This window comes from Acanthaster planci, linkage group LG09, assembly GCF_054643075.1.
Source record: "Acanthaster planci isolate LZ-2023a linkage group LG09, COTS_SCS, whole genome shotgun sequence".
Lineage (NCBI taxonomy): Eukaryota > Metazoa > Echinodermata > Asteroidea > Valvatida > Acanthasteridae > Acanthaster > Acanthaster planci.
In genome coordinates, this window is record NC_141785.1 from 9472974 (window position 1) to 9497295 (window position 24322).

Here is a 24322-nt window from a genome sequence, read left to right on the forward strand (position 1 = left end):
CTAAATGTTAAACCTTCCATTGTTTGGACTTAAAATATTTTTCAGCCAAACTCTGTACTGGAGATAGGCAAGGGTGGAAGGCCTTGGGGCTGGAAGTCTGAGAGCTGATAGGAAGGGTAGAGTCGATGGCCGAGGGCTTGGGACTATCAGTATTAGAGCTCTGAGGATCCCACGGGGTTGAAGGACATAGCCTCTTAATGTTCCATATTGCTTAGTGGGTTTATTGGAGCCCTTAGAGGATGAAGACTAAAAGGCTCTTAGAGGAAACTTTATATAAGGAGCTTGGAAGATGTTTAAAACTGGCAGGGCTTAGGATGGGGCTGCTGTGTAAAATCTAAAGACAGGAAACAGATGTAACTCTGGCAGTGTAAAATGGTTGAGATTGGGGGAATGTGCTAAGTGGCAAAGTACATGTACTACACATTCACAAATAGAATTAAAGAAAACAGTTCTGTTAGTTTCAACATTTATTTCATAAAAAACAGAATGATTGAAAAGGTTCTGATACATAGTAAAATTTGATAAATACACAGGGAAAAGGCATGTTTCCACAGCAAGCTAAAAATTTGCAAACCAAGCAAATTTCTGATTTAGAATTTTTGAGATAACACCAGGAAAATACAAAGCCACATAGAACCATTTCCAAGGGGTGATAAAAAACTTATCACAGTGAGGTTTGGAACGGCCACTGGGTGAGCTAGACAGTGTTGATGGGTACAAAACTGGTATTTTGTCTGAATGGGAAAAGGGGAGATTTGAAATGTGCAAAACACAGCTCACTTTTAAACTTTCCTATCACCCTAGACAGTAGTCTATCCAAACCGTGACTATTTTATGGTACAAATTCGTCGGGTCAGTGCTTAAAGGTCAGTACAGCAAAAATGAAATTTTTGAAAATACTTTTAGGGTCTTACTCTGAGCATGAAGGAAATGTTGCATTGAAACAAATAACATTTGTTTTACTTTTATTAAACTAGTATTTTTGGGACCAACATATTTAAATTTCAAGAAATTTTGTTGCCTAATTTCTTGTTAAAATGGTGTCTTTCAATAAGGACCACTGAATGCAGTTTTTCAATAAGGACCTTTTAGCACTGAGATGACAAATTACAGTTTTGAAGTATAGCATTGTGATAACATTATGAGTTTATTTCATTTTGGGGAGACAGGTTGGCTCAGTAATACATGTACTTTCCTTGCCTTCCACCTCAGCGACCCAGAATCAAATCTTGCCCAAGCCGACGTGTGGATTGGGTTTTTAGTCCCTACTTGATTCCTTGAGTTTCTCTGTGATTATTTATCTGCAGTTTTCTTCCCATCTCTAAAAATTTCACACTAGCCCCCACCCCCCAAAAAATGCAAAATACATCCGTACACTGGCTACAGTTGATAATGATGGCCCACTGAAAATCACCCAATAAAGATTACATGTACATGGCTGCTATGAATAAATAAGTTATCAAGTTATCATTATTCTTTTATTTCCGGTCATCCAATGAACATTCAGCACTAATTGCAGGATGACTATGAGTGGCAATGAAGAGGAAAATAAATCTTCAATGTTCAGAGGTTGTGGGCCTTGGTGGGATTCGAACCCATGCCATTGAGGTGGAAGATGAGGAAAGCTGCTATGCAAACCTGACTCCCAAAAAATGAATTAAAAGCAAGAAATATGCCCAAATATGAGAGTAAATGTATCACGATCAAATTATTTGGAATGGTTGTTGAAATGTACTCTGACCAAGTACAGTTATTTTAAATAGGAAAATACCTTTTCAGTCATGAACTTCGATGAAAGTATTATGCAAAGAGTTCCATACATGTGCACTGACACTGCTCATTTCTGCTTTCAATGGGACATGTAAATCAGCCATTGGGAGGCTATATGGTCCTAACAATTCAAATTTAGCAGGGAAAATATTGAAACATTTTGCTTGGAATTTCTTGGCCCTGCCAGATATGGTTTGTACAAAGGGTGTCACATGATGTCTGTGCATGGAACTCCTTTCCCACTAATATACACGTACAAACATACAGACTTGCTTCATTACAGGATGGCAGGGGTGTAAATCTGTGAAGGGGGGGGAATGCAGTCCAACTTCATGAGTAAGAGGTCCATCAGACTTGGCCGATTACTTTGTATTAATAGGAACTTTGTATTATCAGAATGAAAACAGTGAAGAACAAAGAGATTGGGACCTCAAAATGTCCTTGTTACAAGCAGAATGTTGTATTTACATTGCTTTTATTAACAGGGTTCACGTTTACATTCCCTGGTACTTTTTGATCGGGGGAGGGGCTGTTATTGGATCCTCTCCTGCTCACAATTTTGTGGCAGTGACAAAAATGCAGAGAAATTTTGAGGTATTTTTGAAACTCCCCAACAGCCAAAATGTATTTAGTAGCACCAAAAAGCAGATAACACACAGTTTTGATGTAAGATTAAGGGGTGAAAGTGTACAAAATCTATTGTATCATAAACAGCGCCCCCTAGTGTTCTGTACCATTCACTGTTCCCCCCTCCCCTGGCCGTAAGTCATCGCCCAGTCCAAGACACACATTTACATGTGTGCACACCACAAACGTATAAACGCATAGACCACCAGATCACATTCCAAACTACATTGACATTTAGTGATTAGTGTGATGACCGACTAAAATCAAAACTATGGGCAAGTTCAGCCCTTCATATAGGGGATTTATGAAAAGTTGAAGAATTCCAGCCAGAAAATTATCTGAAGCCACTTTTTGATGGCAAAAAAAATCCTCTATGATCTGGCCTATGTAGATTGACAAAGACGCAGTTGCAACATTTGAAAAGATGAGATACAAGTGCTGAAGAGCAAAAAATGGAGCATATTTTGGGAGCGTATGTAAACAAATACAAGCAATGTAAGAGCATTACCCGTAATGTGCACTGAACACGCTGCCATCCATTGTTTCACCCACTGTTTGCCCATACTTTATAAAATCATGGGTACACATTTGAGACTGCGTTTATATGTTTGTGGTACACACAGTGTACACTGTACATCATGAATAGCGCCCCCTAGTGTCCCTTGGTAGCCAGCATATTCATCCCCAGTCCCCAGCACAGATTTACATCACTGTTGAAGCAAGGAACTGCAGTCTTGTCCTTGCCTGTGTGAACCACTGCCTGAGATCCTGCTGTGGAAACTCTTCCTCAGTGACGGAGGTGAGGACTGGCATTTATCCGAGTTCCTCTCCTTGATATTCTCATGAATCATCTCAGGGAAGCCCTATAGGATCTTGTCCTCCATCTTGCCTCCATAAGGTTGAAGGAGGCGAGGGCGCTCTTCTAATCTGCACCATGGTCTGGTCCTCCTTGGGCATATGCACAGCTTCTGTATAACAAAGTCTGGGGAAAAAATCAAGCACAAAAGAATGAGCTTAGCTGCAACTAAAACAGACGTTTCAGAAAAAAAAACTAACCTTCCTTTATGAGTATGAGGTCTGAGCCGGACTAAGAAAGGGCACAATTTTCCTGGCAAAGCAGGCTCCTTTTGTGGGAACTGCACTTCACTGGTTCACAAATAATGAAATTTGCACACATGGCAAATGCATTCTTACAAACAAAATGAAAACTCCCCACTAAAATGGCTTTTTTCAGCCAATGAAGGGGTGCTTCTGCTCAAGATGGATAGGTCTATCAGTTCATGAACAGAATCTCTGTCCTTTTGTATTCAAATGACCACATCTTTATCAATAGTGGGGCTACTGTAACAACTGAGGTTTCAAAACATCTAGAAGGAAACACTGGTTGAATCTGACTTGATTAATTTCTGTTGGATTCTAAATATCAAAGGTATAGCCCATCATTTGCATTTATCCAAAAAAGTAACGGATAAAATTATTGTTGAAAAGTAAACTTTGTTTAAAGATGGTTATGGAGCTAAACTCCCAGTGAAATTCATTTTTCTTGCAAGCTGTCACTTTGAAGAAAACTGTGAAAGGAGGCCATTACCAATGATGTGATAAAGATTTGGATAGTTGCTATTAGAAGCACGCATGCAAGCGTTGTGACACGATGCATGCACAGTTTCTACATGACATAATTTATTGGTTCAGCATGAGACATTGCAAGGCTGCATTTGACTAAACATAAGAACGTGTCCTACATGCTGAATTCAGGCGCAATTCAAACATGACTCAGCAAATTTTGAGCTGAATTAGAAATCCTAAAAACATTGTTTTTCTCAGAATAATAGTATTCACTGAGATTAAACTTCATCAAGTTGATTCTCAGGCAACCTTCTTTAGACTTCAAGTAATTTTGTTGCCTCAAAGAAACATAATCCACAAAGGGCAAATGATGGACTGACCTTTAAATGGAGGGTCTCCCAAAGCAGTTGTTCCTTTTTTTTGTGAGGTTTACATTCATTGTTTACGGGCCGAAAGCCGACATCAATCACATGACACTCTTACCTGCTACTGTTCACAATGTAAGGCCTGTGTCTTAAACATTGGAGATTTCATCGCTGGTCAGTCCAGTTGCACCGTACGCAGGAAAAGTTAGCCAGCCTCAACGTAGGCAGCGATTGCAAGGAGGTCTGCCCAAATCTAAACACAGAAAAAAAATCACCAAAAATGTCAAGTAAATTCGACCTTTTGCTGTTTTTTTTAAATCAAAAGAAAATGATTGAAGGTTTCAACTAAAGGGCAGATCCAGAGCTACTTTCTTGGGGGGGGGGCACCTATTGCTAAACTTTAGGGCTTTCCAAACACTTTTGCAAGCCCACCAAATTCCCTTCAATTTCTGAAATCTTACACTGATGCTCTTTTTGGACAAGAAACAAAGCCCCCACTGCCCCCATGACTCAGGATCCACCCTTGCACCCATTAGTTTCAGAAATAGTCACTGCAAAATATCAGAAAGCATAAAGCACTCCGCAGTGCACGTAGTAATTGGCTGGGTGGGTTCTCATTGGTACAGGGACTGATGGGCATTAGGTAAACTGTTGTGAACACCAAAATCCTGATTACTAATCCTGTACTTAAGTGAAAAAAGAAACAAGAGAGATGGCTTACTGTGTCAAGGTGGTGATGCCAGAAGATGAGCTCACAGGAAGGGGACCGACCACGCTGTTATCGCCTAAGTCTATCACGGCAGTGATGCCAGAAGATGAGCCCACAGGAGGGGGACCAACCATGGTGCTGTCCCCTTGAACACCTGGTTAAAATTCAAAGAGTAAAAAAAGAGAAGGTAGTAGTTACACGTATGCCAGTCTGCATTGGCAAACGCTACTTTTTCAAAAATGCTCCAAAAGAGTTGTGGGTTTAAGGCAAGGTCCAAAAGCTATGACTAAGGCTTGAAGTAACTCGATAGGTAAGCCACAAGTGAGCAGCTGCTGTAATGTACTACTTTCAGCTTAAGCCAGTGGATTTGGACAAAGGCTATCTCAAAGCCAAGGACAAGGTGTATCTAACCGTCAAGGACTACCTCAAATCAGTCGAGAAATGTATGAACAGAAAATGGTACCAAGTGACTGCTTTCTGTTCTTCTCACGTACGTCACAAAAATGGCAGCTATGTGATTTGGGATTTCTTCAAGTGAACAGGCTCTTGTATAAAAGGCAGTGGGTATTCAGCCATTGCTGGCAAATAAACGATATTTCACTAGGAACATGTGCAGTAAACTGGTTTTTTGGACTAAGAAATTCTTACCCTGACAAATCTTTAGTCTGGGTCTGTGCCAACATAGTCATTGTGACTTTGTGTTCACAAAGTGGGAAAAATAACGGATGACAGCTGTGGATTGACCACATAAGAGCATATCAAGCCATCTCAAGATGTGCACGCCATCCATTCGACCACCAATTGAACTGGGAATATAGTGTGAATTTAATCACTTTTATAGGCTTACTCATTCAAAGAGGGCGCTGTCTACATGTAGCTGGCAAAATACAATTTAATTAAATTTGCCGGTAATGGCTAAATATCCACTGTCTTTATTAAGAGCATATCCAAACCTTTAGACATTGGCAAATGCCATGGCCAAACGTACCAGCAAAATTCATTTCTGAACAGACGGCAAACATGACTGAAAAGTGACAGCTTTTCTACCTGCTGGTTTCTCCATCCACTGTTCTTGTTCCTCATCACTGTCACGGTCGCTGTCACCAGAGTCCTCACTGGAATTTGCGTTTCTTCTGCGCTTGCTTCTTTAGAAGAACAAAATGGGGATAAAAAGACATACATGTATGTCATCATTGACTCTGTTAGTTGATTTCAGTTGCGAAAACACAAGACAAGTGAATTAACAACAAAAAACCCGAAACTGAAACAAGGAATAAATTTCCTCCACTTTTTCTTTTCTCTTTTTGTTTCTTTGGAATATTTGGACGTCTTCCTTCTTCTCTCCTCTGATAACAAAGAAATTACCCACTGACATAAAAAAGGTTCAATATCTTCTCTGACTGGACACTTCCATTATATTGTCCAATTTTGAAACTGGAAAACACAACAATAAGTTTTTGTATCAAACTGTTACTTTTTTCTGTTATCCAGAACCTTTTCACACATAGTCTCTGGCCAAGGTACACGTACCTTATTGTCTCTGCTACGGCTAACGTCAGAGTCATCTTCATCATTCTCTATGTGGCTGAACTCATCCAAGCTAGTGGAGTCAAGATAAAACAATTATAAAAGATCATTCAAGTAGCAAGACAAAAGGGCAGCATAGACAGACTGTGGTTCCAGGGAATCTTCCCAAATCCTAAAAAATCCTCCCCAGTATGGTACATTCTCCAAAATTCTACAAAGGCATCAAGTCTCTTGTGAAATCAAAGTGGCTGGGCTGGGTTCTACCTCCCTCAATCCTGCTATATCTTCCACAAACCTCCTGGTGGATTTTGAAAGATCTGGGTAGGCTGGCATTAAGATTTAACAAAAAAGGAGAAGATAAGTAAATTTGCAGGAATACATTGTACAGTTTAGGCTCTCAATCCAGCTCATCTTTGAATAACCTGATGCTGGGAAGGAACTTACTCATGTTCTGCTCTCTCTGGTGATGCTGCCAAACATCAGCCATTCGTTGATCCATAATCTTCTCTTACTCTGACTTCCTCCTACAATTAAAATAAACAATGAATCCTTCAGCTTTTGCTGTTGTTACACAACATCCTTCACTTATTGCATAGCCCATAACGCAGGCGCAGTTAGATTTTTTTCATCCAGTGCCTTGCAGGAGTAATATTTTTACCTCAAATTTCATGAGTGAAATTTCAGACTGCCACTTTTCTAATTCAAAGCTCCTGATTTTACTCACCCACTACAATGTTCCATTTATTTTGGCTCAATTTTTAAAGATTTTTTTCTGAAAAAGGCAAAATGGACTCTTTTAAAAATGGCCCCAAAAATGTAAAAATAATTTTCCAAAGAATTGTTGTGTCAGTATGTTAATTGAGGTAATAAAAATGTATTGAAATTGATCAGCTCCACAAACTTCTTAAATTACGTGGGATTTGTGGAGATGTTCTCAAGTGCAGCACATAAGGCAACATTCAGTGGACTTCTTGCCCAGTTCCAAGATGCCAACGTTTTCGAATTTTCAACGGACAAAATTTCATCACTCTGAAAAGGTTCACAAATGTTGAACAGCGAGCGTGAAGGTTACAGTGCTGGTGTGAAGTTGAGGATTTTTTTCACAAGACGTCTGGCAACACTGTATGAGGAAGTCACGTGAAAATCAAGCGCGCCATGTTAGGGGACTCTACTACAATGTTAATGTAAGCAACTTGGCCTACAGAGGGCCTGTGTGGAGCGCCCTCCCAGAGGACGTGTTTTGCTATTTAGATTTAATGACAATAAATGCACAAAAGGTTTACTTGAACCTATCCTAGAGGAAGAAAGAAATGCCCTCTAACATGACGTCATACACAGGCCCTCTATAAAGACTATTGTAATTCCAGACTACACTGTACTTCCTTTCAGTTTATGTCCAAAAAATATTGCTGCAATTTTTGCAATGGAAGGACAACTTGATAGCCTCAATGTCAGTCAACATAAACATGTACATAAAGGAAAGCATTAAATTTCTTATGGTGATGCCGATCATTTTTCCCAGCAGTGACCTAATGTTATGAGTATACCATCTGAAAGCATCAAACAATTACACACATGTACAATGTAAGTCTTATCAAGTCTAATTTAGCAGTGAAAAATGAGAGGTATTCACTTAGGAAACGCTTGACCGATCGGTTCAACAATTTTTGGTGAAATCCTGTTTTTATCACACGAGCAACCTACATGTACATGCATGACATGTAGTCTCTGTCATGTCTGTGTGACTGGACTGACACCAGCAGGGCAGGCGGCATGCGCTGTGCAGGTTGAACAACCCAAACCTGTCAAACCAAAGCATGTGGAACTCACAGTGGCCTATGGTGCGGGAAAAAAATGGACGATTGATGAGCAACACCTCTGATTTTTCAAAATACTACCTAGTGTACATATGTCCCGGGTATTATACTCCTAAAATATAGTCTGAAGGCCAGCGCTAACTTAAAGGTACACTGTTTTCTAGAGGTACTATAAAGATAAAAATAATTATGATCACGGTTGCTCTCAAGGGAAAATCTGATTGAAAAAGCAGAATAAGGGTCATCGGTACGGTACTGTCATAAGCATGAATCAAATTAAGCAAAGACTAGATTCAAGAAAGTAAACTGAAACTGATCGATCATATCAATTCCTTGCAATACAGAAAGCGCTCCTCCAAAAACTACTGTTCGCTAATCTTTTGATCTTCAGCCTTGAGCCTTGTGTAAACAGAACTGCCCAAAGGGCCCAAACCCACTGTGGACAAAACGGACAATACCAGGGCAGACAGTATTGTGCAATGTGTTACATGCAGCAACAGGTACAAGACTTCAAAATCCATGTTCCTTTTTTTTTTGTTCCTTCCAACTTCATTGTAAAAGCAGTGATTCTTAGGAATATATGGTTGTTGAAAAAGCACAGTGATCATAAAAGAGGATTTACATGTGTTACATGTACTACCAGAATTATTCCCATGCACTCGCAAATCCTGTCTCAATGCAACGTGGCGACCACGTGCACGCACGTGCGGTATACGTACGCCATGCACACGTACACTTCCACAATCTAAACTGTAATTTCATTGGAAGCAAAACTGTGTTTCCATAGACAGGGTGAAAAAGTGGCCAATTAAAATAATTTTTACATGGTCAGTTAGCTAATGAATAGAAGAAACTACCCTGCATTTGAGAAGAACAAATGGTGACACTAGCCTGAGTTACGGCTGGTTGAAGTTGGGAAGTTGAGCAGAAAGAGAGCATAAACGGTGAATTTACACGTAAAATTACAACAAAACAAGACGAAACTCTAATGTTGAACTACAACATGACAGAGTTAAATCAATGAATTTTGCCAACTTACAAAGATTTTTCAAAAGGAATGTGCAGTTCATTATGCTCAATTGAGGAAGCAAATGTTTGACGCAATTCTGGGATATGGTAGAAAAACTAGAAATGAACACCGATTTTTCACTGGTCTTTATGTATGGACAAGCTACATGTACGTGGTTCAGCAGCGCATTGAAAATGAGCACCAAGGAACTGAGCATTACAACCCTACATCATACATGTGTGCAAACAAAAATTGCAGCAAGTCACACAAGATAACGTACATACACATGTACGTGTACATGTATGTCGGCTACATATATTTACACATATACCATAACCATTATGTTAGAGCACAAGGAAACAGATTAGGCCATGCATGCTGGGCCTTCATGTCACTGCATCATGCATACATGTACTACATATACTACTACAAGAGTAAGGCCACACGTACAGTACCTCGAAACCCGTCCAAGAAAACTGCAACTTCATCTCACGTGTACGATACAACATGGAGAGGAATGTCTTTGCATGATCCCGTAAGTAACTTTTTTCTGGATTTACAATTATGGGGCTTAACATACCTTCATGGCAACAAATGTTTTCCAGCCTTCATGACCATGATGACCTTAATTTTTATGGTGTCCCGCTTTCCCATTTTGGGCATGCCGCCACAACATTTACCAATATTTACCGCCCTCTGTTGGCGAAGTGAGTGGCGCCCTCTATAGACTGAAATAGTGAGGTGGCAAATTTTATATAGCGCCCTCTGTGGGCTTGTAGTTGCCAACGTCAACTTATTGGCAACAGCGCCCCCGTGGTTCCATTGAACAGGGTGCAATTTGAGTATGGCGCCCTCAAGGAAAATGTAACAATTTTGTTAAAAAATTCAGTAGCCCCCTCTATTGACCTGATAATCAAAACTAATCAGCATTTTTTTTTACTCAGAGAATAAGAAAGTAAATTAAGACCCACAGCCCTCCCCAAAGAATTGCAATCAAGCAGCCTTGCGTTCCTCAAAAGTAGACGCTGTTGCTTGGTGTGTGTTGCCATGGAGACATCATCGGTGATATTCATCATCCAGCACATGCTCAACCCACTGCGAAGCATCCACGCCTTTTCTTCGGTTGGCGCACCTGGACTGACCAGATACATGTATCAAAAATGAAAAGAACAATTCATTACAACAATATGGAACTACAAGAAGTTACTTTTCAATGTATAGAGGAGGCTCAATACTCCTGCAAGCTATTAAGTATGCTCATTCCTTTTCTTAAGGGGGGATTTTTTTTGACATTTCAATTTGTCCAAGAAAGAATTGATTTTGTGCTACCTTTTTGCTGATATCGTGTCTAAATGAATGGATTTAACTCGTGAACAGTTATCACATGTTACGAGATAAAACTCAAAGTGCCTTCAAGAATGACCCTCGAGCCATCCAAAAAGCGGCCACTGAGGGTAAAGGGAATCCCAAGGATTGTGAAATTTATTGTTTTCACTCTGCCCAAAACCCCTTAATACTTGAGCAATATAAAACGTACATACCACTGAATCCACTCTGCAAGCCTTTGCCTTGGTGTTACCATGGTGATAACGAGCCTCATCGGTCAGTGAATGTACCTGGCCTCTTGGCGCTTTACCCAACAAGGAAGCTAGTCTCAAAGCCAAAAGTCTTCCGCCATCTTCGTAAGAAAAAAGCGACAGCTTAATTTTAAAAACAAACAAAAGAAAAGCTTACATATATTCAGAAGAAATGCACCTGTCCGATTGGACCAAATTCTTTTAAAGAGGGTGTAATTGAAAGGGCAAGTATTTTGATTTATTCTGTTGCCTTTTTAGCAAGTCATTAAAAACTTTGATCATAGTTCAATTTTAAGACAAATGTAAAATTGCTCACCTCCCACAAAGACAACTATTTCGGGGCACACAATGATCAAATGATTTGATAAATATTGCGAATGCAGACAAGACTCGTGAATACCACTTCACTTTAAGTTTAAGGAAATGTAGGTGGAAATTTGTGCATACGTTACAAACAGAGAGCAGTTGGAGGCTTAATGATTTAGGTTTTTTCCGGGGATGGGGGAGCAGTACGCCATCAATGCATCTGATGCTGCTGTGACATAGCTGCAATTCACAATGATACAATTACATACCAGCACGAAGGAAGAGGATTTGATCACTGCGTCCATAGTGTATCACTTCATAGTTATTCATTGTCTGTCATAATGAAAAATAACTTTCTGAGTGAAAAGCATTTCAATTTTAGCACATTTTCTTTCTTAATTTCGATTATGGTTTCACAGACTATTTGAAAATGTAGACACTATATTTTGAGAATAATCATATCTCTAGGTTTTCTCTAAATAAAAAGACTGATTTTTTTCAAACCTTTTGAATAAGCAGAGAACTTTACCGTCAGCAGTCTGATGGAACCAAGCAAAGATTAAGTGATGTTGAGGTGTGTCGATGGGCAACGAATGCCACTTTCACAGGGTTAACTATTCCAATTCTGCCATGAAGTTTTACTTTAAACAATTTTTTGATGATAAGCAAAAGAACAAAGAAAGTTGTCTCGATAAATTACATTGAGGAGTAGTCACATGCTCACCTTTGATGCTGAAGTATAATGATTATCCTGGTAAGGTTAGTGAAAACAGGGCCACCACGTGAAGGTCCCAGGATACCAGCCCCGCACGCTTTCGGCAATTAGCGGGCCCATCGCTGGACAGACTGGTGTTACCCTGTGGCCGCAGGGGCACCATCTGCCACTGTCCGGTCCGCCCTCCCGAAGGAGAGTGCCCTTGCCTACTCACGCGCGCCCCCTCATCCCTGGGAGATGAGAGGACGTACCAGCGCCCTTGCTAACCATCAATGATAACAGGGCCATGCCCCTATGGAAGAAGTCCGCGGCCCTCAACACGAGGAACACAACTACCTGCATCTTTTGCGGCTAACAAAAACGCTGGTAGGGCTAGACGGCGCGCAAGGAGCTCACGCCTAACCCCTTAGGTTTCGCACGTCTCGCATTGGAACCCCCCAGGACTCCAACTGGAGCGAGTTCCAATTTCATATCGATCTCCGCACCCACCTAAGCCCTAACGACATAGGGATATAGGGGATCCCATAGTCTCTGCATTTCTCAGAGAGATATAACATATCTCACTGAGCTAAAAGGGAAAAAAATTCCTATAGTGAAATGTTGCATTTCACTGCTAACAAAAAATCCCTGAGGAATTTACGTATGCCCTAGAGATGACCTTCGCTGATGGAGCCTTGCAGAAGGGACGGATCCAGGGGCAAGTTCCCAAACATTACCCTACACATTTTTCTCTGTGAACACCCATTCTCAATTCTCTTTCATACACCAGTGAGATATTTGATGCGGTTGCTATGACAATCATGCCATTTCTTTTTTCTCTCAAAGAGAAGGTTATGACATATGAAGCTTGAAATAATTTTAACATGCAAGCTCCCCAAGGAGCCGAGTCAAAGTTGTTCTCCGTTTTATAGCCACCCAAGATCCGCCCCCGGATGGACATAGGGATATAGCAGATCCCAAAGTCCCGCTGGTCTTGCGTTGGGGATGTAGGGATATAGAAGATCCCATCACCCGTCTTGAGGACATCGGGATATAGATGATCCCATAGTCCTTACAAAGTCAGATTTACAGGAAATGCTCAATTTGAGCCGATGACCTGTGAGAGACCACCACCCCGCACAATCACAACATGTAGTTGAACCATTCTGGGAAAGTACTAACCTGACTTAAAAATGATCCATTTCACTGCTAAAACAGAGCCTTGGCAAACATCAGAAAATCGATTTGAATTCTACAGAACGTTTTCAAAACCAATTTCAATAAAACATATAATTTTTTCCGCCAATGGCCTCTTGGCAAAGCCGTGGACCTGTTACCAAATATGGGAAAATACTAGAAAAAATGCTCTCAAGAGACTTTCTTTCAATGCTTTCAGACTCCCCAAATGGTTCAAAAAGCAAAATTGAAAGAGAGGTTTCAACTTTGCTTACACAAAAAACGAAGGGCTACTTTACCAGGCCTAGTTGCTATGATCCGGGGTTCTTGTGCATGTTCACGCCTGTAAGAAATGGTTACCTCACCTTATGAACATGCAAGTCTTGAATTCCCCGGTCTCTACTTGGGATGACCCATCTGCTGTTGTACCGTTTAAACCAACGATCCCCTTTGTCCCACATCGGATGAATCCTGCAAAATCATGCAAAGTCAATCAAGCATTGAGACATTGAAAAGTAAAAAAGTACATTCAATGGCGCAATGGACGAATTGGTTTAGACAAGCAGAGTCTTTTGGTGATAACTTACCTTGTACCAAATTTTCAGTTTCTTTGCCTCCACTGATTCAGGTTACTCGTCAAAGTAGAATGTGGTCCCTGTAGAAACAAAAAACATTCATTTTACATTAACAGACATTAATGAGAAAGTAACCAACTTATATACGATTCAAGGAAGTAATGAAAATGATTGATTAAAGAAAGCATGGGTATATTTAAGTATTTTATTTCATTCGTCAGCAAATGATATCGACAGCTTGACCTTAGAAGACGATGTTAAATGGATCACCTCATATCAGGAGGCTCGTTTTCCTGCACCACAAGAAAATTCAGCAGTCAATATTTGTTGTGCAACACCTCTACCACAGATTCTGATTGATTGAAGCGGTGACTGATTATTTATATAATAAAAGTAAGTCTATTTAAATCAGAAATCAGTGGAGAATTTACCAGCACTTATTCAAACGACTTCTTTTTGAGATACGTTAGCTCACATGAAGCTCTGAACCAGAGTGTCCAAAATGTGCGACACACGAGTTTGGCATTTTGTTCATAACACCTTTGGTCGCTACAGGTATTAGCAGTTTGGTTGCTACGGGTACAGTTCTTAGACGCTCAAAACTACAGAATCTCTGGGTGAAGTGCTATAAAAAGACTGAATATCTGTAATGAGTAATTTTCACCTCTGTGGATATTCCTCCAAGTTGAACGACAATAGCTGCAGTGGGACGATTCCAGACATAAGCCATTCTTTCCAGTACATCATTCAGAATCCTCTAGATCTCTTCCTGACATTGTTCTGTTTCCTCCAAGACAGCTATCTCTATTCAATCACTGGCTTGTGTCATGTCCACTTTTCATCTCTCAAAGTCAAAGTCAAGGCTCAGAGACCTCTGCGGCAGATAATGTTGACTTCCCACGTTCGTTGAAGACTATGTATTTATTTTATCCAAGGAACCTTCTGGAACTGATTCAAGGTCGGGCCTCAAAGAATCTTTACCTAGAAAAACTATCCGGTTACGGCATTTATAGTGATTTTTAAAGACGTTTTTCAAATTTGATGTTGATTTTTGAACACAAACAAGCACATTTTGCGTAGTGAAGTACATAAACTGCCTGCATTTTAAAAGTCTTTTACAGCAAGTTGATAGATCATTTCCTCATTTTAATTAGGAAATGGATAACCGGCAAATGATTTAATAAAGGGCAATGGCCTGTGGTTACATGTTTGTTAATGGTGGGGGGTTAGTGGAGGTTTACACTGTTAACGGAATCGTTAGTTTTTGTCAATGGTTAGTGGTTAAGTTTACATGGTAAATGATTATGGTTAACGGGGTTATTTACCGTTAATGGTTGATGGTTGGTTGAGGTTCATATGGTAAATGGTTATGGTTAATGGGGTTGTTATTTACTACACGTATTGGTGGTTGAGGGTTGGTTGAAGTTAATATGGCTTGTGGAAGGTGGTTAATGGGATTGTTTTCATGGCTATGAGGAAATGATCTCAAAACACCGTTTGCTGACATGACCCTCAATTGATGCATAAGGAGTCAGTTTATCAGAAAGAACAGAACTGGCTTGCATTTTAGAAATAAGCCAATACCACGTTCAATTCGTTCCATGTGGCAGGCTTACGCTGGATTATGGCAAGTGCAACGATATTGTCTGATCGTAAGCTGTCTCACTTCCAGTTCAAATGGTGGAATTTTGTCGCATTGAGTCTGATTATGCAGGCATCTTCACCGCAACATTCTTCGTACGAGCTCGATGTGGGGTCACTGGGCTCTGTGTGGGCTATACTTGGGCTCTAGGTGAACTCTAGGTGGAGTGTTGCTTCCAGCCTCCTTCGCTAATTGAAGTCAAGGTGCACAAGAATCATCTGTAATACAGTATAACAAAAACAGAATTTTAAATCATTTCCCCAACAGGACTTTACACAACATCCCAATTTTTATCTTAAAACTCAACAGCTCCATAAATTTGAGAATTGGAGATGATACACCTCCTTTTGTTCAATCCTTACTTTAAGGACTCTGCAAGTATTTATTTGCCGCAAAGGATAAACTTTCGATCTTTCTTACAAAACCCTCCACAAAATGGCTCTACATCCTTTTTTACAAAAATAAAAGCATACATAATTGGGGAAGTATATATGACCTTGGAGCAGTAGGAAGTGCTTGACACTTGACACCCTGTGCACAAACCCATGGAACTGTTGAGAAAATTTCTTTTTTCTAAGTAAACGACTAGACTATTTCCCTTCTAAATTGAACTTTTCTGTTTGTTGCGTTTGCTTTCTGATGGCTAAAAGGTCATTGCAGGGAATAATTACAGGGGTATAGCAGCACGCACCTTGCCACACTCCCAGTAATTATTCGATTTGCACACACATTTATTTCAACATCGCCCTACAAAGACACATAGGTAGCACAATGCTATACTTAAAGCCAAGACTGCACGCATTTAGATTCAACTACATTAATCAAAATTAAATTATCACACATTATTCCGTGGAGCCGAATGTTTGTGACGCTGTGCATGAACACTGTGCGAAGCATCGTGCAAATGGCCACCGCATGCAGATTGGCGGATGGTTTTGTGAGAGGCTACTTCCAGGAAGAGTAAAGTTTATGGAAATCTTTATACAAATTTATAGGGGAAGAGTTCCAAGCACGGACACCATTAATCCCTACGGTGACCAATTAGCCTTCATGAATCTAGAAATGCTTAATTGAAGAGGAAGAAAAAAAATAAGTTGTGTCCTTAATAAAAAAAATTAGAAATTTTCAGCCCAACCTCACAGGGTTTTGGTCAAAGGGTGTCAAGTGGTGTCCGTATATGGAGCTCTAGCTATCGTTGACAGGGCATTTGTCTTTGTAAGTCTGAAGCAATCAAGATAACATCAGACATGTTAAAGGAATGCATATAACATCAAAGCAGATTGTATGGCCATGATACATCCCAAATTATCTTTGTTTCCCCAGGGAAGTCTTCCTATTACACAAAGCGTTGAAGAGCCATTTTATGGAGGACTTTGGAAGAAAACGTGGAATTTCAAAAATTCCGTATCCAGCCATCACCAAACCTCACAAAACTGGTCGGAAAATTCTAAATGTTTTCAAAGTTAACCCTTCAATGTTTTCACTGCTAAATTTGACGTTGTCGACATGTTTTCGCTTGCTAAATGCCTAGTAGACTGTTGCAAGGGAAAATAAGTGATTTCGTATATTATGGTCATGGAACGATAAAGTGAACGGGTCACAATCGACATTGAATTTCGTGCTAAAGTCGCCCGTGTTCCATCTTTCATTTGTTAAGTTTACTCTCTAAACAGTAAACTATACCACTTCTAATCATGGAGGCCAAAATCAGTTAATTTAGACTCAGAAATGGCATACTTACTTTGACTGTATAACTATGGCGCAGTTAAACTGATGCTCCTTCTACGATGCCCGCGAATTTATGAATGCCCGTCACCCCACGTGAGAATTTCATTGTTATGCAGTTACACTGGTTTCCTTCCGCATTCACTCTTTGAAATCATTGAGGCGGAAACCAATCGTTGCGCAGTTGAATTCGATTCACTCGATACTCTATTTGTCGAGTAAATTTTACTAGAAACCCTACTAGGCCAGATATGTTATTTATTTATTTCTAAATTGTCGAATTAATTGTAAACTGACAGCTTTGAAAAATAATATTTTACAAAGGACATATGATAGGGAAATTCTTATCTTAACACGTGTAAAATTTACATCTGCATTACGAACAGCGCCCCCTGAGTGGTTCAGCCTAGACGGGTTCCCGGATCCCGTCACGTACGCATTCTCCGACGTCTTGCAGACGTCCTCCGAACGTAGGGATCGGTGGCGGATAATGAAACCAAATCGGGAATCCTGGCGATTTTACGTAAATGAGGAAACGAATCCCACGAAATGCAGAATCAAACAGGAGCTGATAGAATATTTTCCCTTTTCTTCTTCGTTACCAAAAAAAAATGCAAGCTGTGCTAGGCTGGTGACCACCAGGATGGCCTTAAGTTCAGCGCTGGCTTTATCGTTTTATATTTTGTAAAGTCCCAAGGTGTAGGAACAGAAGAAATCAACAAATGTCACTACTTGAAAAAAGCTAGTGCAAATTTGATTAAACTAGACACAAAATGGGACAGAGGGGTACCCACAACAATTCTAATTCTTATACACACTCCAGCCTACTGTCACTTAACACGTCCCCCTAGATTTCTGAAAGGAATTCCTGAGATACCAGTATAACAATGACCAACACAAAGGCGGGAGGGAGTCTCTCTGTCCCACCATTTGCTTCATATGAATTTGATAACATAAGATCATTGATTCCATCAGACGTCTTCTTCCCTTGATTCCATCGCAAAAGCTTGCTGGTGTTTAGTGGACAGCACCACGGATTTTCTGTGGGGTTTTTGGAGGACTCTCTTACTTATAATCACCCACACACTCATCCAACTACCAACCCATCCACCAAATCAACCTAAGAACTATCATGCAAATACTATCAGATGTAAAGGAAATTAACACACACCTTCCAAATTAGACATAAAACAAAATAAAACTTGAAGTATATGCAAATAGCGTAAGGTTGAACTCTATGTTGACAATGTACAGGCTTCCACGGTAACCCACATTACCTTCTCGCGATATAAGTCAACATATTAATATTTAAGGATGTTTAATCACACAATTAAATTCTTAGGTTGAGACGATCTGTCTTTAGGTTAACGATGATATTAAAGTCATTAAAAATGACTGTCGTATGGCAATGAACATTGAATAAGACAAATTCAGTCAACATGAATAAATAACATGAACTAAAAAGTCCACTGTGACGTGTCTTTTATGTGGCTCCGTCGAGAAGCGCAAGCATCGTCACCAACAGTTTCTAAACCAATGAACTATACAGTAAAGACATAGCTTTAGGTTAAATCCACAGAGGTGGATGAACAGTCGTTTCTTGGACTTTATGAACACGGCTCAATTAACGTTTAACTGCCTCCGTGAACACTGTGACCTTGCTCACGTACAAAGTAGCATTAATCCTGAGCTGTTTCTGTCGCAGTTCTGGTATTCAGCATTGTTTTTTGATTGTTTGTTTGTTTTTTGTTTTGTTTTTTGTTTTTTGGAGGTTTTTGCTCAGGAAATTTTACCCTCTTGGCTAACTTTGTAGTTTTTATGTTTTTTTCCCAAATGTGCTGAAAAGGTTGGTCCTGAGAAATACACCTCGTTGCATTCCAGGCACGGAAAAGACTTCTTATCCTCCTTGTGACAGTTCTCGTGCTCAAGAAGCCGAGTGTTGGACGAGAGATGTCGCCCACAGAATTTGCATTGAAGGTTTGATTCAGACCCAGAGCGACGGTTGGTCGGGGTTGCAATTGGGGTCCCCTCTCCATCAGCTTCATCAGTGAGGTTAGACTCCTCCTCGCTCGATGATTCGATGACGTCTTTGCCGGTGGTGACTGGAGAGGATGATTTCGAGGGATGCTGTTTCGCACTATGACGTCGCACGTGCTCCTTCAAGGTCTCTCTGCTAGGAGCCGTCTGTCCTTGAAGGCGTGCAGCCTTCGGTTGTCCCTTTGGATGATTGGGTACCCTTTTCGACTTTTGGACGTTATGAGGATGTCGTTGAGGTCGATCAGTGCTCTGGATAGACTGGCTACAACTAGGTCCATCACTTTCTCTCCTACCTGAGGGCGCTGCTCTGGCCTTTCCTTTTGCGGCAGGATATGGCCGGCCAGTTTGTTCATTGTCACCACAATGGTATTCCTTCTCAAGAAATTTTCGCGCACGTTGATCCAAGAACTTTTTCGAGCAGCACCTGCATATATACAGTTTACGACGGTGGACTTTAACCCAGTGCTTCTTGAGGCTTGAAAGCTCTTTGAAGCGCTTTCCGCATATCTGGCAGTGGTGTGGTTTCTCACCTGAGTGAACTCGCAAATGATGGGCCATGTCCCTGACAGTTTTTGAGCAAGTCTTACATTTGTGCGACTGACGATGACGTTTGAACCCTTGACGAGTTAGAAGAGTTTTAGAACACACATCACACTGATTGATGTACTTTTTAGAAATCAGCTTGGTCGTGCGAAGATGCTTCCTCGATTTGGAGCAGTTCGGTGAACTTCTACTGGTGTGGATACCCAGATAATTCCTGTGCTCCTCCTCGGTTTGAGTGCCACAAGCGTGACTGTCACTGCCTTCGACAGAACTTGACAGGTCCTCCTTGTGGGCAGCATGCGCTGCCTCTCTACTAGATGTGGCCCCGCTGAATCTGCGAGTGTAGAGCTGGCGCCCTCCAGCCGTCGAGTGGGAATCGGAAGGCGTTATTATTTCTCCCCGGTATGTCATCGGTAGTGACCTCCTGACCTTGGCTCGCCTGTTGCTGAGAGCACTGATGGTGGATTTGCCCATCATCCCCAAACTTGCCAGGTTGCTTACAGGTTTCTGGTGCAGAGTTACCATTAATGGACCTGGTAGCATCACTGCTAGTACCTTCCATCGGGGTTTCAACTTGAATTGGTCTCCCTTTCATTCCCTCAGCTTGAATATTCTCTCTTTTGTCAGCAGACTCGTTCCTCTTTGGCTCGTTTCTCGATTGTTCTAAGGAGAAAGGACAAAAAATAGCAGTCGGAATTGCAAATAAGCAAATCGTGCACATAGTTGGCCATATTTTAGGCTGTATGCTATTCTCCTCGATGAAATATTGCCTAAAAGGTGTCCATACGGGCAAAGATGAGTATACGTCGTATGTTTTAACCTATGGGGATAAATATTTCCTCAATTACCCTCCTTGGTGAGATTGTTCCCTGCTGGGAAAACAATAGCTGGTTATGGAGTTGCCTACTCAACCCTACTAACCCCCACCTTGTGGTTTCATGCAAAAGCAAAGTTCAATCCGACGCGGTTATACATGTGTGTACTACTCCCTCGTTTCGAGCGTTGACGGCGTTTTGACTGAAAAGACCCGTTTCTTAATAACAGTGAGTAGGTCTACGAGATGTCCATTATTTCCTAAACGTCAATAACCACAAATAATTATAAGGCACCTTAGTTGTTACAGGTTGAGAGATTTTCATAGTAACTCGACAGCATTTATATGAATATTTTGTAGCTCATTACAGAAGCAGACTTTCAAGACAGTCCGTATGATTTTTGAAATTTCCCCTCCAAAAATTCTAAGTGGCCGCAAGCCAGTACTTACCTATTTCACCCCCGCTCCTACCAAATAATTGGTAGCAGTCCAAAACAGGCATGGGTGGATTTGTCAAGTTGGCTTTCCTACTTTCCATTCGAGTTGCCCCAACCACTTGCTCTTTTGAACAGAACAATAAAAAAAGAGTGGGGGAAAGGGAAAACAAGCTGCAAGAAAAACGTTTTGTAACCCAAATTGAAATTTGTGTTTCATAACACTAGGTTAACAGCTTGCATTTTAAATATCCATTTGGTAAAAATGCAACAATTCTTTCACATCTGTGAGCTGGTATTTTAAACTGCAAGATTCTAGACAAAGGAAAGATTCAACTTTGTACCAGAACTGTGTTTCTGGTATTCTGTTCATGTGGGCTACACTTTGCAAGCAAGCATTTGGTCTTTTGAAAAGGGAAATTGAGGAAAAAGGGGAACGCATTCTGGGCATTTCAGGGTCCTTTACTTAAGTTGAATGACAGAAAATCTGACAGGAACTAATGATCCTACTATGTTGTGGGCAAAAAAAAAATCTATGTGTTGTTACTACACTGTACTAAGTTACCGCTAATAAAGGCTGGTTCATATTAAGTTTGTCGCAAAACCGACTATAGGGATGGATCTGTGACGTCAGACCCCTCATATATTCGCTCAGCGATTTTGTTCAAGTATAACACATTCGAACAGAAGAAATCTTTTGCTGGAAATCTTTCATGACGTCAAATTCGATTACCTGTCACATTCGCTTGAAGTTTGACCATGCCTTAGCAAAAGCAAGAGCAGATCCAGAACACACGTTTTGAGGGAAATCTTTGAGGCTGGATTCTTTTATAACCTTTGGAAACCGTACTAATTAGGGGTGAACTTTGGGGAGTTGCAAACTTTGGGAAGGAAGTGAAATAAGAAAAATCCATTTTTCTCCTAATTGTTGAACATGGGCTCGAGCCCCAATTTTGCATCTACTGGAAACAAGATTCAAAGAGAACGTTGTTATCGTGGCCAATAAAATTCTCCCAAATTTCCCAGTCCTCATGCATCATTTTCCAAGCCATAATGCACCCAGAAATCTAAGACCATATCTCCTAGCTGTGGTCTGTCCAATCTGAACACCTGTTGATTATCGAAAGACACCTGCCCACCTGGGCCCGGGTGGGGGGGAACAAATTTTGAAGAGAAGGACCACATTTTAGTCTGATGCGGGTCACTTCCCAGGATTAACAGAAAATAAGTCTGGGTGATGCTTTCTTGTTCTGCTTTTGTAGTACACAGCAAGCAGTCCTGGGATGAGTAATTTAAATGTAGCAGAATGTTTTCAATCTTGTAGACCTTCTTGGCACACCGGTACACAGTTTCCGAACCTCCAGTTCACAGGGAGTGGTGTTACATGGTTCCACAAATACATGTATTTGATCTTACCAGCTAACTCGTCCACTGCTATCACGACAACCTCTTCATTCCTCTCCCAGGTCTCCTTGATCTTGTTCAGAACGGCGATTCTCTTGTCGAAGGTCACATCTGGCGCTTCGATCAGCTGGAGGACCAGCTTAAGAGCGGTGGCGCACCTATCAGAGTCTGTCAGCGACGACATCGAGGCATTGGCGTCGGTCATTGTGGGCGAAAGTAGGTCACTGAAATGACTATCCTCCAAACTGTGTAAAACAGAATACTGGAAAAATGACAACTGTGACGTTCCTGCAACTATTTCCTGACTTCAAACTCGTTTGTCTTTGAAACCAAAGTTGAATTCAACTTTTCTGCTTTTGTGATACCAGAAAGGCAGATTTTGAAATAGGTGGCCGAAAAGTGGCCATCCGCTTTTTTGTCCTCAGTGGGCAGTGAATGGGATCATGAACCGGTAGGTTACGACCGTTTCCATTTTGGGGAGTGAAGACGTAGAAACCAATACCTAACCATGCTTCCTGGGGACCAATCCCACACGGCAGTATCAGTGTCCCTGTGAGGCAGAGCAAATAGCAGCTGAAATGAAATGCAGTTTTACAGCTATCATCCAATAGACACACAGGCTTGCTTGGGAAACATTGGAATCTTTCATTACAAAAGATAGATGTACCGTAATTATTGGTAGACGTCTTCAATCTCATGGAAAGGAAATGGTCATAACAAGGGTTCACGACCCCGTTCATGGCCCTTGGATGGCAAAAAAACCACTTTAAAGCCACCTAAATCTGCTTTTCTGTTATGAAAAAATGTACAATTCAGGGTTGTTGTCAAAACGTCTGATCCTCCTTTCTGCCTGCTCGAAAGGAGAAAAGCAGATTGGCCACTTTTCGGCTGCCAGCGATCGAACGTTATAAAAACTGTGATAAAACTTCCTTTCCTACTTTTCTGGTAGCAGAAAAGCAGGTGGCCACTTTGCGTCCTCCACGCCCAAAACACCCTCTCCACCGCACCCATAAGAACCAACGAACCAGGAAACAGGGCTAGCCTCCCTCGTTCGTGATGCAATTGCTGACACGCTCGATCTTTTCCCTACTTTATCGCTGAAGAATGGATGACAAATGACTAACCAATTCATAACACATGTCCACCTCTACTCCAATTCTCTTGTGCCAAGCATCAGCTAATATTTTAATTTAAATGTTTAGTTTTTACTGCTTAATTCTTAATTTTGTTTTATAACTCCTGTTACTTTGTTTTAATTGTTTAAAGTTAATTTAATTTTTGCATTTTAATGTACAACGCTTTGAAATGTCATTGATATGGAAAGCTTTTTTAAATAATTCATTATTATTATTATTATTATTAAACTTTGACTCGTAACTAAAATGTGTACTCACCACTCTTCAACGTTGATTCTAAGTTTCTCAAACTAAGAGAGAGTTGCAGATGGTTTTGTAGCGAGAAATTTCTCTGCCAAGATTTCACTCATTGCACTGAGAATTATTTTAGCGACCCACTTCCTGGAACATGGCGTTCACAGTTTAGCCGCTTATACAAGGAGTCTATTAATGGCGCAGTATTTTGAACAATAATGTCACAGGTTGGTGACCTCCTATTTCAGTTACACGTAATGTTGCAAACCCATAGAGGATCCCAATACGGCGCTTTTAGCGTCGATGTGCGCACTCCCGCGTTTGAAAACGAGGCTGTATGTGTCAGATTCAATTCTTAATACGATCAGACGATTGAAAGTAAGGAGTCAAGACACAAAATATATAAAGGTGTGTTAAATTCAGACTTTCAGGCTGCAAATTTCTGTGGAAGAGTCTTTCAGGATGACTCGACACGTGAAATCAAAAGATGAAATAACGTCAATTTACCGCGAACTAACGTACCTGCGATGGTCGTGTATCTTGTGCAGTGGGCGTGGTTTAAACTGAAGTGGCGTCACACTTACGAACCGGATACTGCATGTACTAAAATACTGCAGGCTACCAAAAACAAAACT

At 40.8% G+C, this 24322-nt stretch overlaps 2 protein-coding genes across 7 annotated transcripts; both read right to left on the reverse strand.

The window, feature by feature from the left end:
* Positions 1-328: 328 nt before the first annotated feature.
* Positions 329-12074, reverse strand: LOC110987812 (uncharacterized). Of its 6 annotated transcripts, none has more exons than XM_087140647.1 (10): positions 11998-12074; positions 11543-11606; positions 10932-11068; positions 10362-10522; positions 7009-7088; positions 6568-6637; positions 6085-6182; positions 5050-5191; positions 4447-4581; positions 329-3379 (listed from the first exon to the last, which is right to left on the reverse strand). In XM_087140647.1, the coding sequence occupies exons 6-9, from the start codon at positions 6609-6611 to the stop codon at positions 4494-4496; spliced, it is 372 nt and encodes a 123-aa protein (XP_086996773.1). In that variant the 5' UTR covers positions 6612-6637; positions 7009-7088; positions 10362-10522; positions 10932-11068; positions 11543-11606; positions 11998-12074; the 3' UTR covers positions 329-3379; positions 4447-4493. The 6 variants fall into 6 exon arrangements, with proteins under 6 accessions (XP_086996773.1, XP_086996777.1, XP_086996772.1 ...); XM_087140651.1 differs by having other exon boundaries at positions 6085-6179; positions 10362-10527; XM_087140646.1 differs by having other exon boundaries at positions 10362-10527.
* Positions 12075-19847: 7773 nt separating this feature from the next.
* Positions 19848-23982, reverse strand: LOC110987823 (uncharacterized). Its single transcript, XM_087141757.1, has 4 exons — positions 23712-23982; positions 22330-22562; positions 20930-21040; positions 19848-20328 (listed from the first exon to the last, which is right to left on the reverse strand). Exons 2-4 carry the CDS (start codon positions 22520-22522, stop codon positions 19979-19981), a joined length of 654 nt encoding a protein of 217 aa, XP_086997883.1. The 5' UTR covers positions 22523-22562; positions 23712-23982; the 3' UTR covers positions 19848-19978.
* Between the last annotated feature and the right edge of the window lie 340 nt (positions 23983-24322).

What these genes read in the sequence shown, in the direction of transcription:
- LOC110987812 (XM_087140647.1), bottom strand. Translation starts at nt 6,611, where the DNA reads ATGATGAAGATGACTCTGACGTTAGCCGTAGCAGAGACAATAAG. An exon ending in GTGGATGGAGAAACCAGCAG is followed by an intron (nt 5,192 to 6,084) that starts GTAGAAAAGCTG and finishes AATTTTAACCAG; the next exon opens with GTGTTCAAGGGGACAGCACC. An exon ending in GGCATCACCACCTTGACACA is followed by an intron (nt 4,582 to 5,049) that starts GTAAGCCATCTC and finishes TTCTGTGTTTAG; the next exon opens with ATTTGGGCAGACCTCCTTGC.
- LOC110987823 (XM_087141757.1), bottom strand. Translation starts at nt 22,522, where the DNA reads ATGACCGACGCCAATGCCTCGATGTCGTCGCTGACAGACTCTGATAGG. An exon ending in AGCAGTGGACGAGTTAGCTG is followed by an intron (nt 21,041 to 22,329) that starts GTAAGATCAAAT and finishes TCTGTTCAAAAG; the next exon opens with AGCAAGTGGTTGGGGCAACT. An exon ending in TAGGAGCGGGGGTGAAATAG is followed by an intron (nt 20,329 to 20,929) that starts GTAAGTACTGGC and finishes CTTTCTCCTTAG; the next exon opens with AACAATCGAGAAACGAGCCA.